The 18413-nt window shown below is 42.2% G+C and overlaps 1 protein-coding gene across 2 annotated transcripts in view; it reads right to left on the minus strand.

Moving 5' to 3' along the window:
- Nucleotides 1–18413, minus strand: part of PPP1R12A (protein phosphatase 1 regulatory subunit 12A) — a 167884-nt gene that overhangs the window by 53858 nt on the left and 95613 nt on the right. Inside the window, exons 13-19 of one of the 2 annotated variants that reach the window (XM_073541516.1) lie at nucleotides 15786–15944; nucleotides 12664–12822; nucleotides 12107–12197; nucleotides 5037–5213; nucleotides 4446–4620; nucleotides 2923–3041; nucleotides 1248–1313 (exon numbers count right to left, since the gene is read on the minus strand). In XM_073541516.1, coding sequence (XP_073397617.1) covers nucleotides 1248–1313; nucleotides 2923–3041; nucleotides 4446–4620; nucleotides 5037–5213; nucleotides 12107–12197; nucleotides 12664–12822; nucleotides 15786–15944 — 946 coding nt within the window. Of the gene's footprint in view, nucleotides 1–1247; nucleotides 1314–2922; nucleotides 3042–4445; nucleotides 4621–5036; nucleotides 5214–12106; nucleotides 12198–12663; nucleotides 12823–15785; nucleotides 15948–18413 lie in introns of both variants that reach the window. The other variant, XM_073541515.1, reaches the window with a different exon arrangement.

Below are 18413 nucleotides of genomic sequence, written 5' to 3' on the forward strand. Positions count from 1 at the left end.
ACCTGTCATCAGCTCATAGCACCATACCTGCCTGCGGTACTGAGAGTTGCGATGTGCGTGTGCCACACTGCTCGCTCAGCCGCCTGATATGGGAAATCAGGGTGTACTTACACCCTGTTTCCCGATGGTGAACCGGAAAAATAAATGAGAAAAGATTAAAAAGTTCGACTAAAAATCCTAAAGGGAAAAAAATCATAACTGCTGATCTGGGAAGATCCCGGTCCGCCTCCTACAGACACTAAGCACAAACTGAGGTACTTGGTGTCTGTCGGTGGGTGTATACTGCCGCGTAGGAGCCAATTTTCTTGTTTTTGCATAATGTCAGCCTCCTAGCAGGAGCAGCATACACCCATGGTAATCTGTGTCCCCCAATAAGGTGATAAAGAAAAGTAACCATTACTGACTACTACATTTTTTTGTTCTTGATTTCTTTTAGTGTTTCTTAGTGTCAGAAAGTTGCCATTTGAATTGACTTTAGTTTTGTGCCATGTCTGTGATCTGCTTTTTTTCTACAAAATTAAACAACTGAATGAACATCCTCCAAGACCGGTGATTCCATAATTTTTGTCAGGGGTTGTATAATAGCCCCACAGCAAGACACAAACAGACTGGGGAAGATCAAAACAGATTTCAATGGTTGCCAAATCTTGTAGTATTAAATCACTTTAACTGGTTTGTCAAGTTCCCATAAAAGTTCTTGGCAATCCAGGTTAGTGTTGGGTTTCTCTTAGATCTCCGTGGCTGACTAGTGACCTCTGCTTGCTAGCATTCTTGAGCTGCTGCCAGAATCAGTGCTATGCTTTACACATCAGCGAGAAGAAACTACTGAGGAACCTGGGAAGTCTAGTAATACTATTCACACAAGACATGGCAGAAAGAAAGACTGTCACAAACCTCTCAAACATCCTGTCCTGTAAGCAGCTTGGCCTATGTTTATGCAAGCTTCATTACAAGCATACACATTAGGAAATGCCTCTTAGCACGCGTCAAGTCAAAAGTGAGGAAAGTACATGTTCAATAAAGCAGATCTAGACTGTGAAAGTACACTGAAAGGCTTTTAAGTTCGGCACATCGCCTATAAAACGATGAAAGCCAAGTTCTGGCGCCTCATAAACATGTTACAAGTTTGTATTGACGAGTGTCCATGAGCTGGGAACCCCACAAACCATAAATTACAGTCATGATCATCATGTATACTAGCAGAGTCATCAGAGCAGCATGAAAAGCCTCCATATGAGAATACTCACCCTACTGTCCCTCCTATTTGTGCTGTCATCTGGATCTGATTGTTGGTCTTGCTCATTTTCATCACTCTGTAGGAATTGACAAAGGGAATATGACTAGGTATATGACCAAGGGACACAGCAAACATTCGGCACAATGATCTTTGGTGCTTCAGAAAAAATATACCAAACTAAACCAAAATACCACGCTCAATTAAAAATCTTTCCAGAAGTTTAATATCACAAATCTAGAATCCAAAGAAATTGAGAATCTGGACTCTTAGGCTGTGTGCCCACGTTCCGTTTTTTATGCGTTTCCACCATATTTTTGCTGCAGCGGAAATGCTTAAAAAACGCATCCCCATGGAATCCTATGGGATTCCGCAGTTGCTGTGCCAATGCTGCGGAATCGCATAGCGGTAAAATCCGCAGCATCTCTTATTTCTGGGGAATCGCAGCGATTCCGCCGCCATAGGATTGCATTGAAACACTCACTTTACGCATGTGGCTAAGCCCACCATGCGTAAAGTAAGCACTTCATGTGCGGATGGTACCCAGGGTCTGGAGGAGAGGAGACTCTCCTCCATGCCCTGGGTACCATATTCTTGTAAAAAATAAATTAAAATAAATCGGGATATACTCACCTTCTGGCGGCCCCTGGAGCCCTCCCACGCCTCAGCCATGAGGCCAGCATCTTCCGTTCCCAGGGATGCATTGCGAGAATCACCTCTGATGACGTAATGGTCTCACGTGATCCTACGTCATCAGAGGTCATTGTCACAAGGCATCCCTGGGAACGGAAGTTGCCAGCAGTTTCGCTGAAAGGTAGGACGACTCCGGGGGCTGACAGAAGGTGAGTATATCCCTATTTTTTATTTTTTGTATTATTTTTAACATCCTCTTTTACTATTGATGCTGCATAGGCTGCATCAATAGTAAAAAGTTTGTCACACTTGTCAAGCACTATGCTTGACAAGTGTGACCAACCTGTCAAGCACTTTTCCAAGCGATGCTTCAAATCACTTGAAAAAGCGCAAGCATTCTGCAAGCTAAAAAACGCTTGTGTTTTGCGGGAAAACGCATGCGAATTCCACATGCGTTTTACCTGTGGCAGGGAGTTGCAGAAATGCTGCGGACATTTCTGCAGCATTTCTGCAACTGGGGCACTTAAGCCTTAAAGTTTTCCAACTTCACAGTCTCAACCAGACCAGAAGGTATGGCGTCATGACCAGTGACCTGACAACAGAGGCAGCTGACTGGCTGCAAGGACAGACAACTGATGGCCAGAACATCATTACTCCAATGTGGGCTTCACATTGGTATGTAGTTTTATCCCATTGTTCAGACCAGCTTTCTCCTGTGAAGTTTAAAAATGTAGAAGAAAATCCCTTTAAAAGTGTATTGTATGCGACATTGGCACTGTTACTGTGTTTTCCTCTGCACCATACTGATCTGGTGAATGTGCATGGCCTAGATGATGTATATTCATGGTAGACATCCTGGTACGCAAACTTTTAACAAGCGTCTCTCCCCTGCTAGTAAAATCCTGAAATAGTGTTGTGGCTAGAGCTATCAAAAGCACATGTCTTCCATAATTACAGTAATTTTTATTTACAGACTAAAAACTGAAGGAATCTGGAGATTGCTACTCACAGGGCCTTTCATTACTACTACTCCTATCTGACGAATATACACTTACATCTTGAGTCCAAAATGATACTCCTGTAGATCGCCTTTTCTCCCTTGGCCGTCGTCTTTCTCTTATTGATTTAGACTGAGATTTGTCCTCCGATTCTTTCTCCTCCTCTTTTTTCTCATCTAGAACAAAAAAAAAAAAATTATTGTTAAGATATTAAAGAGATAATCCCTATCCCTTCTCCAAGATCCTATCCCAATATGTAGTAGGTGCAATCACATATATATCATATACCTCCAAACAGAAATGTAGTATAGTTCTTCTGATTCGCTATGTCATTTACCCCAAGGGCAGGGTATTGCAGTAGCTTAGGTATCCATAGTTACCACTCTGACAGTTAGTTGTTAGTGGCCATACCCATGGCTATCTAAGCTACTGCAATGCCCTGCACATTGGGTAAGCAACATTGCTTATCAGAAGAACTAAACTACATTTCTAATTGGAGGTATTTGTTAATATTACGACTACTACATATTGGGATAGGTTCTTGGAGATGGGAATATTCCTTTAAGTCTATATAACTCATCACTCTCCACTGAATAGGCAATATCTTTTGGATTTGTGCGCTTTCTGCTGCTAGGATCCCCATGAAGATAGAGAGTTGTACTCATGGGGGGGTGGGGGTGAGAAAAAGACTACAACTTATATGACAAATTTCCATTAAGAATTGGACTGCCGTACTAGGTCAGCATTTTATACAATATTTCTATATAATCATTCTTAATGTAATTTTTACTGTTTCAGCCAAAGAATCTTAAGTAGTGGAGTGCCAAGTTATATGAAGGGAAGATAAAGAACTGTACACACGCTTACAGCTGAGACTTCCCATTCTAGGGAAAATAGTTTTCAGAAACAATCCCAGTCTCATGCTGTAGTTCTTTTAAATACAGCAATGGCCTGTTATCTTGGACTCTGCATTTAAACAAATTTAAATTTGTATACAGAGAATGAAAGGGCTAAAATCCCCTGGGGCTTCAAGATCCAGACGAATAAGCAGGTGTTGGCTAACCAACCCTAACCCTAGCTAGTAGACAAGGACCAGAAGACAGCAATGATAATAGATGTGGCTGTGCCAAGTGACAGCAACTTCAGAAAGAAGGAATATAAGAAGCTGGAGAAATACCGGGGCCTCAAAGGAGAACTGGAGAAGATGTGGAAGGTGAAGGCAACAGTGATTCCTGTGGTGATAGGAGCACTTGGAGCAGTGACCCCTAAGTTGGAAGAATGGCTACAACAGATCCCAGGAGCAACATCTGAACTATATCTGTCCAGAAAAGCGCAATACTGGGAACAACTAAGATCCTGCGCAGAACCCTCAAACTCCCAGGCCTCTGGTAGAGGACCCGAGAATGAGGAAGGACAAAAAAAAAAAAAAAAAAAGACAACCCGCGGTAGGGAGTTGCGGAAATGCTGCAGACATTTCCGCAGCATTTCTGCAACGTGGGCACTAAGCCTTAGAGTTCAAACAAAGCCTCCCAACTATTTGCGCAGTTAAACATGGTTTAGAGTAGAAGCTCTGAAATTACCTCTCTCTGGCTCTTTTGAGAAGAACCTTGACAAGTTGGAGTAAGAAGAGGAGAGCCCAGTTAGGCTGCTTGGTCGGTTTAACAAACTTGAAGAATATAAAGAACTGGTGGATGATGACAGTGATGGCGTGGACGACGATACAGCAGCAGTACTTGTCGTTGATGGCCGGTACCTCTGAAAATTAACAAATAAAAGTTGTTTCATGCAAAACTTCCAGAGCTGATGAAAGAATGCCAGATGTACACAACATCACAAACAGGCTACTTTCTACATTTGGAAAGTCAAACATAGAAAAAGGGGAAATCTCTTCATGATTATTGGAAAAATTGCAGAAGTCAGAAGCCTAGGGTCACATATTCTTCTTTTGCTTGTTTCTATTGTGTATTTATAATCTCAGACAATATTTTTAGGGCTGTTTCATCAATACTTGTTTAAACAGTTCATTTATCTTTTTTTTTTTTTTTTTTTTGCAGGAGTCTTTTTGCACAGCCTTTGTCTTTTAAGCCTTGGCTTGTAGGCAGCGTAAATACCATTTTAATCGAGAGGACCTCCTGAATATGCCCACATCCCATTTTACATAAAACATTTACCTCTTCCACATTGCGAGAAAACCTATAGCGGTAATCATCATTTTTAATCTCTGCTTCTTTTTTTTCCTCTTGTTTTTCTTTGTCTTGTTTTTCTTCACTTTCCAGATCTTTTGTTGGAGTAGGACGACTTCTGCCAATTGTTTTCTCTGCTTCCTGGAGGTCTGTTAACGTTACACCCTGCAAAACACGCACTATGAAGTTAAATCAACGGACAAAGTTAAATGTAGTTTCTAAACCCAGTTCGGTCAATTGACATTTCCTGCACTAAAGTGAATCACATTATGTCTAATAAAAAAACCAACAAATATATTTAATATTTTAATAGCTTTTCATTTTAGCTTTTATTCTCTTCCATGCACAATTAAACGGGAGCAGCTATTTAGGTAGATGCTTTACATCAGCCTCATGGACATCGGAAACGTGGTGATGTTCACTGCTTTCAAAGGAAGAGTTTCGAGGCAAGCTCTGATCTGTGCAGGGGTCATAGCTGGAAGCTTGGGGAAGCAAAATGCGACCATGACCTACTGTGAATGGTCCGGAAACACAAATGAACCTTCCCAATGCAGATATGACACTTGAGAAGATAAAGTGAAATTATCCTACTACTTTAATAACATCATCAATCCAATCACTGTGCCTCTGCACGAACACCACAGGCCTAATCTAATCTTCATGGATGACAATACTCCTGCTCATGGAGGTGCATTATTAGGATGGCTGCTGGAGACTGGAGTATCTCCAATGGAGTGGCCTGCACTTTCTCCAGACCTGAATCCCATAGAAAACCTATGGGATCAGCTTAGTCACCGTGTAAATTGCCTGCAACTCTGTACCCCAGAACCTCAGTGACCTGAGGGCCGCCCTTCAAGAAGAGTGGTATGCCATGTCTCAGACGTCGATAACTCAACTTGTGAACGTCATTGTCAAGCGGTTATTGATGCTCAAGACCACATGACACGTTAATGAGACTGATATTTTTTGGAGGTATACACAATCACTGTTGGCTTTTTCTTTAAATCAATTGTTTCAGATGAGGAAATCACCATTGCATGCTCCTAGTGCTAAAAAAAACGGTTATCCATAACTGTGTGAGTAGTGTAAGTGTTAACTCATTACAGTCAGTCAGTCAATTAAGAAATTGTTAAAGAAATGTTTAATTTTATTTAAATAGGCAATTTTCTAATGCCATTCCTTTTTTACTTGCATGTATCAGTAGATTGTCAGGTATCGCACATGCAGTTTTTGTAGCCATTTTCTGGAATGGGTATCAAGGTATCAAAGCAAGAAGAGGTATTCTTTTCCATTTGTTTGGATTTACACCTGGTTGTCACAAAAAAATACATGTGCAATTTCAACTCTATGGAGAAAAGAAAGGATACTTCCCCAAGTATGCAAGACTGCTGCAAATCAACAAAGCAGTTACAACCATCTTCAAAGAATTACATGACCAACCGGAATTGTTGCGAAAAGATCGAAATTGCGTCGGCTGTTGGTTGCGAAACGGCCGAACAGCCTTTTGTTGAGGAAGGAATTTACTTATTCCCCCAGTAGTATCAGAAATGAGCTGGTCCAGTTTCTCTCCAAAAAGACGACCCATTTGAAAGGGGAGAGAAGTCATCGGTCTTTTAGATATGGCATCCGCCCACCAGTCGCGGAGCCATAGGGTTCTTCCAATGGAGATGGCATTAGCGGCAGTTTGAGCAGCGCAATTGGCGGCATCAAAAGAAGCGTCCACTACAAAGTCCGCTGCGTAAATTTGCCTGGCGACAGTGGTTGCCTCCGGAGGAAGATTGGCGCCCCGGAAGTAATCAAGACTTCTGCCCAAGCGGCCATTGCCTTAGTGAACCAAATTGCCACGAAAGATGGAAAAAGCGCTGCTCCTGAAGCTGTCCGGGGCCATCCATGCAGGTCTTCTCATCCTCCTGGGCTGATGTAGCAGAGCTGGAGGAGTTCTTAAAGGGGTATGCTCAATCGATCCTCCCTATGGCAGGGGGCTGGAGAGCTATGGGGCTGATTCAGGGCATTCGGAAGCTCTGTTCCAGTCTTCTCCGTTGCACTCCATGCGCTTGCCCTCGTCTCCGTGGATTACAGTCATCATCGCCAGAGGTGGGGTCTGAAACCAGACTCAAGTGCCTCCTACAGACACTAAACAAGAACTGGAGAAATCTCATTCAGCGAGAGGGTGTATACTGCAGGGGAGGAGTTAACTTTTTTCTGGTTTACTTAGTGTCCTCCTAGTGGTAATATCATGAATATATATCCCCTAAAATTGGTACTTTATTAATAAAAAACCACTAGTGTGGTTATACACCAAAAGAAAACGTGACAAATACACAACAAAAGAAAAAAGTGTTCAAACAGAAAACCCACATTTGGGACAACTAGGAATCCCTGATAATTCTGAGCTTGTACCTGCCTGGCCGCGGAGGTTGGCACCCTAGGGGGGAACACGTTGTGGCGCCCCCGCTCAACGATGGCTATCCCTAGGGGCCCTGGTATACCCTGCAGCCACTAATGACACCCTCTACCCGATAGCTGAGGGGACCCCTAATGCTAGACAAAGATATAACTGCTCTAAAGAGGATCCTGTGTCCCACAGAGATTAAAAACAATGGTAGAACACACTTGGCATCTGGTGGTACATATGGGAATTATCCTGCATAAAACTACTCCACATGAGATTTCAATCAGATAATATAATGCATCGATGGAATGTATATATAATAATAACGAGATTAATCACCAAATCCATGAAGTTCATTCAGTGATACCCCAGCCTCACAAAAAGATACTAATATACTGATGCAGACGGAGATACACCTTCAACATCATCAGCGGCTTAGTTCACTGGCATCTCATTAATTAGCATATCTTTGATGCCCCGTTACAATCTGGCATAACTAATGGAGCATATACTATTCCCATCCATGAGTAATGTACACAAAATTGCAACAGCGATACTCAGCTTGTGTCACCTGCCACCAAATGGTTAACGCCTCAACGCGTTTCGACTGCTTAGGCTCATCAGGAGGCCAGATAGTGCGATATTATGTGTCCCATACAAGGTGCAATATCAAATGATGCTCAGCTCAACTCCTCTTTTTATAACCGCCGCCATAAGGCGTATATGTTACACCCACTCACGTGACATGGCGTCCCCGCGGTCTCAGGATGCCTCTATTAGACATTACCCCTGAACCACCAATCAGATATCTCAAGACAAGCGGTCTCACCGCGCTCTCCAATGGCTGAGGACGACTCCAACTTCCGGGTTTGTCGTGCAGCGCACACACCGCGCATGCTCCCCTCTCCCCCATTGGGATCAGCGCGTCTCATATCAACCTTACGGCATCCCCGCTGTCTCAGGATGCACTACCAATCAGATACCTCCAGACAAACAGTCCCACCGCGCTCTCCAATGGCTGAGGCCGACTAACTTCCGGATTTGTCATGCAGTACACACACCACACATGCTCCCTTCTCGCCCATTGGAATCAGCGCGTCTCACATTAACGCCGTCAGATGTATATGTTAGGTTTGTAACATTATATCCCCACTCTCATTGTGCCACATATAATTCGTGGCCTTCACATTGAAGTCTCTCATTTAAGTGACCAGAGCGTCCACTCCGGTATTGCTCACACTCAGGACCCCCACAGGAGTATCCAATATTGTACCCATAAGCGCATTTCACACCAGATGCGTGATTGAAAATCACAGTAAATAATCGCATCAAAAACTGGCAGTGTGAACATGCGGCCAAGGTTGATAAACCCAAAAATAATACTCAATCTAATAGACACTCTCAAGGACTGTAATTAGTGGGGATACCATGGGGTATAATGAAAATTATTAAATACAGGCAAACGGTAAAGAGGAGGATAATACATATAATATTCCATGACAATACATGGGACTCCCAAATTTTTCCGGAAGCCCAATACAAAACCTAGAAGGCCAATATACTTGAAAAGGGTCACTATAATCAGTTGTGGCTCATAAGAAACAGGCAAATGAAAGTTGTTCATTTAACCCCCTCGGCTCCATAGACTCCATCCTGAATATCCACTCACATTCTCTTCTAAGGATCAATTTGTCCATATTCCCCCCTCTCGTGTTCGTCTTGACAACTTCTATGATATTGAATTTAATATCACCGGGATCACCCTTATGACACAACCAAATGTGGACACAGGATCCTTTTTAGAGCAGTTATATCTTTGTCTAGCATTAGGGGTCCCCTCAGCTATCGGGTAGAGGGTGTCATTAGTGGCTGCAGGGTATACCAGAGCCCCTAGGGATAGCCATCGTTGAGCGGGGGCGCCACAACGTTCCCCCCTAGGGTGCCAACCTCCGCGGCCAGGCAGGTACAAGCTCAGAATTATCAGGGATTCCTAGTTGTCCCAAATGTGGGTTTTCTGTTTGAACACTTTTTTCTTTTGTTGTGTATTTGTCACGTTTTCTTTTGGTGTATAACCACACTAGTGGTTTTTTATTATTAATAAAGTACCAATTTTAGGGGATATATTCATGATAATACTCTAAACCCTTCTTGTATTAGTAATTGAGATTGTTCCTCCTAGTGGTAAGCAGCATAACACCCACTGTCTGTGTCCCCCAATGAGGCGTAGAGAGAAAAAAAATTGCTAGGAAAATGGGTAGTGGAGTCACTGCTTCTGGAGTGCAAAAGATGTGTTCACGTTTTGCTGATAGTTGCAGAATCAAAAATAAGAGTGGAAGAAGAAATAAAAAGGCAACAACTCCAAAAACAGAAAAAAGAATAGTTAGGCTAGCCTTGCAAAACAGAACAGCATCAGCCAAGGAATTCAACCAGTTCTTACACGATGGAGGAGTTTCGGTGTCGGATAGAACAGTATATCGCCAATCACTTGATGCCGGTCTGAAAGCCCAAATACCAAGGAAAAAGCCATTCCTAAATTTTAAACAGAGAAGTAAGAGAATTCCCTGGGCCCAAGAACATCCTTAGCTGGAAAACTGAAGAGTGGAAGAAATTTGGACCGATGAAACGAGAATATCAATTTTTGGCAGTGACTGAGTCCGTTATGTTCGGAGAAGGCCAAAGGAAGACTGTCTTTCAGAATGTATGACAGCTACAATGAAACATCCTGAGAGTTATGATATGGGACTATGTATGTCCTGGCATGGATTTGTGAGAATACAGGTCCTTGAGGGAACTGTAAATGCTTCGAACTATATTCATGATGTCCTTGAACCAAAGCTCATCCCATAAATTCATGACCTTAGCAAGGAACAAATTATTTTTCAACAGGATGGAGCACCATATCACACTGCAAGGCACTGCTTAAAATGGTTTGAAAGCAAATTTCCATGCTTTCATGGCCAGGAAGCAGTCATGATCTGAACCCTATCAAAAATCTGTGGTCAAGATTGAAGTGATTGGTTTCTAGTAAGCGGCCGAGCAACAAACAGGCATTGCTTGCAGCTGTTATCAGTTCCTGGTGCCATGTTATACCCACAGAGAACCTGAGAAGTCTTGTTGAATCAATGCCAAGGAGATGCAAAGCTGTTATTAATGCTAAAAGATACCCTACACGCTACTAAAGACAGAAAAAATAGGCATAGCATGAAATTTACATATTAGGACATGATATTGATTCGACCATTCCGCTGTCCTTAAAGAAATAATGAGATATTTTGTATTATGGTAACCTTTTTTCTATGTAGAGGTGTTCTAATCTACCTTAGGACTACTTGTGGCATTATTGTTATAAACATTTTGTAAGATTGCTTGCTAAAAACTTAAAAAAAACACAAATTTGAAGCGTATCTACAATTTTGGCCACTAGTGTATGTTCATAATACACATGCTGCAGAGAAACACTAGTGGGCCTGACCTCTAACTCTCGCACCTCACCAATCTATCCTAAACTCTGCTGCCCGACCAATCCACCGCTATTCCCTGACCTCTCTCTATCAATCCCTTCACTGACTCCCCATTGCCCAGAGACTCCAGTTGAAAACCCTAACCTTGGCATACAAAGCCATCCACAACCTGTGTCCTCCATACATCTGTGCCCTAGTCTCTTGATCCTTAACCTGCATGCAACCTCTGATCCTCATAGAATCTCCTTCTCTACTTCCCTCTCATTTCCTCTTCCCATAACTGCACAGAAGAATTTTCCGGTGTTTCCCCCTACTCTAGAACACTCTCCCTCAACATATCAGACTCTCACCTATCGTGGAAACCTTCAAAAGTAAAGCCTCTTTCACACTTCAGTTTTTTGCATCAGTCAAAATCCGCCAAAAGGACGGATGCTGGATCCGTTTTAGAACTGATGACAACGGATGCCACCCATCCGTTTTTTTGACGGAACCGCAAAATGAAGAATTTTAAAGGAATCGCAGGAGAGAGAGAGAGAGAGAGAGAGAGAGAGAGAGAGAGAGAGAGAGAGAGAGAGAGAGAGAGAGAGAGAGAAAGAAAGAGGGTTCAGTCTCTGGAGGATCCGCCAGAGGAAAAAACGTTGCAAGCTCCGTTTTAAAATCTTTGAGGATGCTGACGGACAGCAACTTTTGGCGGATCGTCAAAAAAAACGGATGCAACGGACGGCAATCCGTCACAATCCGCCATTAATGGAAGTCAATGGGGAAAAACAACGGATCCACAAAAGAAAATTGAGGATCCGTTTTTTTCAAAACCTGGCGGATTGTGACTGATTGTAAAAAACTGGAGTGTGAAAGAGGCCTAACCTGAATAACCACCTCTCCCAACAAGTTTACAACCTGCAGTAACCACCAAACCGCTGCACGACCAGCTCTACCCTAACCTACTGTATCCTCACCCATCCCTTGCAGACAGTGAGCCCACGTGGGCAGGGTCCTCTCTCCTCATTTTGTTCAAGATAATTGTACTTTTTTTTCGTATATTTTTCTAATGTAAAGTGCCATGTAATAAATGGCACTATAATAAATGCTTTTCTTATTTTCTGATGTAAACGCGGTGTTTGATCTGGTATCTTATTTATATATATGGTGTGTCCTATAGTCTGATGAATAGGGCAACTTCTGATTACAAGACGATTCAGACGTACCTGTGTTGATCTTCTGGACTGCCTTGCTTGTCTTGATCTAGCTTTTCTTTGAGACTCTGACTCTTCATCGCGAACTGGAGTGAGATATGACCTGGAAGTATGACAGCACAAGGAAGGTACAGTAATTACAAAAATAATCACTAACTGGATTAACAAAACAAAAATATCTACACTTAAAAAATAACATCTAACAGTAAAGTTTTGTGTTTTTTTCTGAACTATATAAACCCTTGCCACTTTGCTTAACTCTGTTAAATTCATAGTGCATGCATGACCCATAGCCAGAACAGGTTTAGGGTCTCAATAGTGTGGCTCAATCCCAAATGAAGTGTGGCAATGGGTGTTCCTTTGTCCTATTGTATGAGAGGGTAGATGAAGATAGAAGTTCAAAATTTAAGAGCAAAAGAAAAGTGACAAATGCTACAACTTTATTTTATTATAGACAAGCCTTCAACATTGGCTTTCAGAAGACATCACAGACAATATAATTTACTACTGATGCACAAACAATACGGCAAGGCAAGAGGAGAAAATAGACATGCAAGAAAAGTACACACCTGCGTCTTTCCCTGACCTCCGCTGTGGAAGGAACAGTGCCAGTGGAAGTTGTGGTCATAGATGTGTAAGTGGGATTTACAACTGGAATGGCGACTGCTGTAGGGGCAGAATCCTTGTCTTTTTCAGAGCTATCGTCTGCCCAGAAACGGTTTGAGGTACTAGAACATGGCCAGTAGCAAGACAGAGGAAAGAACAGACACACAATGAAAGCCAATACTATGAAGCACAATTACAGTTAAACAAACCTGCTTATATAAAAGAGCATGGCACAAAGAGGCACAGGGACGGTTACAGGAGAAAGGCTAGGAATTACATGGCGGAAAGCGTTATTGCTTTTTAACCTACAGGATTTCCGCCAAAAAGTAGATTAAAAGGTCAGGATTTTAGCCAGTAATTAGACAGTTTGGTTAAAGAGGACATTTCAGCAAATATAGGGTGCCTATCTGACGCTGACCAATCGTACAAACTGGCAATCTCATTAAAAACACTTCTAATAGCTCTCTTCTCATAGAGCTGTCAGATCTGCCAATCATAGGCAGGCACCCACATACAAGGGAGAAAAAAAAGAACTCCCCCACTACAGTTTAGAACAAACTCTGAGACACGACGGCAGCAATATTCAGTACGGGGAGAGAGCGGCTACTAGAACACTTGTTTTGGCAATGCAAAGGATCTTTACTCGCAGGACTAAATACAGATTTCAATTTGAGAACAGAGCTACTAAGCGTATTTGTAGAGACTGAAGCATTGCCGCTCCCCACACAATGCCAGAGATGAGAGCTGAAACTTATCGGTTAATCACATTCAGGTCTGCTGTGCACCAGCACATCATCACCCAGCAGCGTTATCCTACTATAAGTGTGCTTCTTTCCCCCAGTGTGTTGCTGCCAGCTTATAATTGGTCAGCGTCCGAAAGGAAAAGTCCATGTCCTCAGTGAAATCTCTCAGTGAAAATATCAACTTTGATTTATAAATTAACTCTATAGGTAAATACTTTAATCACTAATATCTATATAACAGAGGCAAATAAAAAACACAAACATTTTACTTGTCTCTGCAGCGCCTATTACATGGTGTATTCAGTTCAACGGGAAACATTTTGTAAAAGGCCCTCTTTTAAAAGCGTTGTCCTTGCTGGACAGTATTTTTGTTAGGAGGTTTCCTCTAATAAATGGATACAAATGCATTTCGAAACCCGCTGAAATCTATAAAAAATACTGGCACAAATGTTCAATTCCCTTTAGGTGCCATTATTACGAGTTTGTTGCCTAGTTGTCATTGAAAAACTACAGAATGTGATCCTGTGATTCACGGAATGGAAAAATATTGGTTTTGTTTTAATAATGAATTAATGATAAAGAAAAAACTACATACGCTTTTTTTTTTTTTCCCCTTTTTAAAAAAAGGAAAAAAACAGTTGCAGACCTTTAGGCTATGTGCACACGTTGAGTAAAAATTCTGATCTGACATGCTGCAGATTATTTTCTGTACCATGACACTTCAGGTCTCATACACTTTCCTGTCATCAGGTTGGCACAAATCCACGCAGGAAAAACAAAAAAAAACAACAAATCTGCAATGCATGCACACACCCCAAGCACCTTGTCTAGAAGCATAGATTAGCATCAATCACTTCAACTGAAATGTGATGCAATACTAGATCGAGCTCCTGGACATGTGGAATGGCTTTTGGCAGGAAACCATATCAACATCCTTTAAACCCTTTGAAAAGTTTAAGGGCTTTTTCATTTGTCACATTTTACAGTGACATCAAAGTGAATGAGATTTCTAAAATCTCATTTTTTCATAAGATTTCCTTGCATTTTTCTGACCTGTAGTGCATTCTTTACAAAAATGGAGCATCTCAATTATTTCTGGGTTTTTAGGCTGTGTGCCCACATTGCATTTAAGAGTTTTTGCCGCAGCGGAAAAGCTTAAAAAAAACGCTATAAAAACGCATCCCCATGCAATCCTATGGGATTCCGCAGTTGTTGTGCCCATGCTACGGATTTTACCACTGCAGAATCGCATAGCGGTAAAACCCGCAGCATGTTCATTATTTCTGCGGAATCCCGGCGATTCCGCCGCCATATGATTGCATTGAAACACTCACATTACGCATGTGGCTATGCCCACCATGCGTAAAGTGAGCGCTTCATGTGCGGATGGTACCCAGGGTCTGGAGGAGAGGAGACTCCTCTGTGCCCTGGGTACCATAATCCTGTAAAATATAGAATAAAAAAAAAAAAAAAACCGCTACATCATCTGAGGTGATTCTCACAATGCATCCCTGGGAATGGAGCTTGCCGGCAACGTCACTGAGGGCCGGGGGCCACCAAAAGGTGAGTATATCCAGATTTTTATTTTTTTTTATTATTATTTTTTACATTCTAACTTTTACTATTGATGCAGCATAGGCAGCATCAATAGTAAAAAGGTGGTCACGCTTGTTAAGCACTATGCTTGACAAGTGTGACCAAACTGTCAATCACCTTTCCATGCGATGCTTCAAATCGCTTGGAAAGCGCAAGCATTCTGCAAGCTGAAAACGCTTGCAAAACGCTTGTCTTTTGTGGGAAAACGCATGCGAATTCCACATGCGTTTTACCCGCGGCAGGGACTTGTAGAAATGCTGCTGACATTTCCGCAGCATTTCTGCAACGTGGGCACATAGCCTTAATGTAGTTTATCCATATCAAGATCAAAATGGTTCACTTGCATTGAAACAAACAAGAAAAACTGTTTGAAATTTATAATCAGCACCAAAAGAGGTGCAAATATTTTTTTTTTGCCCATATTCTGCATTTATCATGCAAAGTTAAGATAAAAAGCTTTGTGTGAGCATATTTTAAACTGCTTCATGGTTTTCCAACAAAATTACTCCTGTGTGCAAAAAAAAAAAAAAAAAGCGCTGTTGTAGTGAGCATCAGCATCCATCACCAATTGGTGACAGTAAGTGGACATTGCAAGCGGGAACTGACCCATCACGCCGTAAGTACTATCAAGATCGCCAAAATTATTCATAGAGCAATCCATATAGCATTCTCTAGACATTTAAACTTTGTTTTAATGTAAAAAAATTGAAAGAGCCAAAAGTGCTTGATGAGGAAATTGTAAATACCTGCTTGATAAGCCTGAAGAGCCTGTAGTACTCCTTGAAGTACTAAAGGTGCTAGACAGGCTCCGTGTTAGCCCAGAAGAGGTAATGGTTGGTGTAGATCCAGATATAGTACTTGGAATACTGGAACTTATGTGATCTTCTTGTCTTCTACCAAAGGAGCTACTAAAAAAAAAAAATATATATATATATATATATCAAAAGTGAAACCATTAGGCTACGTGTCCACATTGCATTTCTTTAAGAGTTTCCGCAGCGTTTGTGCCGGCTCAGACGCTGCAGAAACGCTTAAAAGAAGCTTCAAATTAATTTGCATGCATTTTTGGCTTTTTGTGCCAATGCATGCGTTTTTAACCGCTCAGTAATCGCTTAGCGGCTAAAAACGCAGCATGCACATTAATTTCTGCATTGCTGAGCGTTTTTAGCATTCCCCCAATGTTCCCAGAAACCGCACGTCTTGTGCAAAAAACAAGCAAGAAGCGCGTTTTCTGGGAAGGGGGATCAGTTTCCTGAGCGTTTAAAAACGCTAACGTGGGCACAAAGCCTTATAAACAAAAATACTATCCAAAAAAATAAAGAAAAATGGAATAACTCATAATAGGTTTGAATAAAGGCTTGTGTCAATTTACACAAAAAAGGTTAGCAGCAAAGTGCCTCAGGGCCAATTTAAAGATGAATGGCTGAATGTACATGTTACTTCATCATGAAGAGGCAAATAAGCTGCCAACACAGACTTATGAAGAAATTAACCGAAAAGATACGATCTGAAGATTAAACTGAAAATTGTAGTATACTAGCCAAGGAGCCCGTCGTTGCCTGGGCATAGAAACTAACTACGGTTAGCTATAACAAATTATAATTTTATATTTTATAATATATATCTATAAAGCTCAAGTGTGTGTGTATATCCGGGATTGGCATCTGCACCGTCGTAGCTACAGCCACAAAATCTTGCAGTCACACGTCTGGACCCCGAGAGCGTCATAGGCTATGTTGTGAGGCGAAATTTTAACCCCACGCGTTCCAATTCACCAAACAATTTTGCCCCTATCTACATAATGGGGAAAAAGTGAACGGAAAAGTGTTGGAGGCAAATGGACAGCTGCCAGATGTGAACAAGGGGGACTTAAAGAATGAGAGCGATGGCGCCAAAGAGTATATACAGTACAGTTGCTAAGGTGGGGCCCTGACATGGGATTCTCACCACACACGGGGATATGAACACACACAAAATGCGCCACACACTACCACGTGCTTCAACACATATCCCACCCTCAGCACACATTTCACCACACATACACCAACCTCGCCACATAAAAGTCGAAACACAAAAGTCGCCACTCAAAACTCGCCACGCTGTCCCAGAGCGGTTTAACAGATGAAAAATGAGCTGTGATTGGTTGCTATCAGCAACAGTTTTCTTTGTAGACAGTTGTGGTAACTGAGGCCTATTATTCTTATCATTTCTATGGTGTTATCGTCCTTCTGTAAAGCTGGAAATAACACAATTACCGTGCCAACCCAGACCACCCTCTGACACAGACTGCAGGGGGAGCCCAGTATCACACAGGATAGGATTAGATACACAGCTCAGCAGTCAGTATCACACAGGAGAGGATTAGATACACGGCTCAGCAGTCAGTATCACACAGGATAGGATTAGATACATGGCTCAGCAGTCAGTATCACATAGGATAAGATAGACGGTTCAGCAGTCAGTATCACACGATAGGATTAGATGCACGTCTTTTATGTGCAATATAATCATTATAATTTGTTATAACTAACCACAGTTGGTTACTGTGCCCAGGCAATGCCAGGCTCTTCAGCATGCATGTATATATAATATCTATATATCTATCTATCTATATATTCTAGCCCCACCCACTCTGCATAGCCATATTCCCTATAATATCCCACCAACCAGAGCCACCGGACTACTACCACTAATATCCCACATCATCCTTTCAGAGCCACTGGACTACTAACCCTAATATCCCACATCATCCCGTCAGAGCCACTGGACTACTACCCCCAATATCCCACATCATCCCGTCAGCCAGAGCTACTGGACTACTACCCCTAATATCCCACATCGTCCCGTCAGCCAGAGCTACTGGACTACTACCCCTAATATCCCACATCATCCCACCAGCCTGGGGTCAGAACCAGAGCGCTTAGTGGAACGGTCCTAGCTTCCATACCAATGATCCCTTTAATAGAAGTTTGGGGTCAGAATCAGAGCGCTGAGGGATTTGCCCTAAATTCCATACCGGAGATCCCCTTTAAGAGGGAAGATGTGCCTATGGGATGGAGAATGTGTGATGGGTATATGGGCACGGGAGGGGGTGATTCATTTCTGTCATGTGCTCTCTGCTTCTTTCTGGGGGGGCAGACAATGGCTGGGAGCTTATGTTCCTGGGGATGCTAGATTTCTCCCACCCGGTCAGTGTCTGCTGAGGTGTTGTGGAGTGGGAAAACTGTTGCTAATAGCAACCAAGCACAGCTCAGCTTCTTTTAAACAGCTCTGTTGAAATGAAAGATGCTTGGTGATTGGGTGGGGCCATGTGGAGTGGGTGTGGCTGATAGATATATATCTAATCTGTATCACGTAAAATCTAAATAATCTGT

This window comes from Dendrobates tinctorius, unplaced genomic scaffold (genome assembly GCF_039654945.1).
Source record: "Dendrobates tinctorius isolate UK_male_01 unplaced genomic scaffold, ASM3965494v1 ptg000122l, whole genome shotgun sequence".
Classification (NCBI taxonomy): Eukaryota; Metazoa; Chordata; class Amphibia; order Anura; family Dendrobatidae; genus Dendrobates; species Dendrobates tinctorius.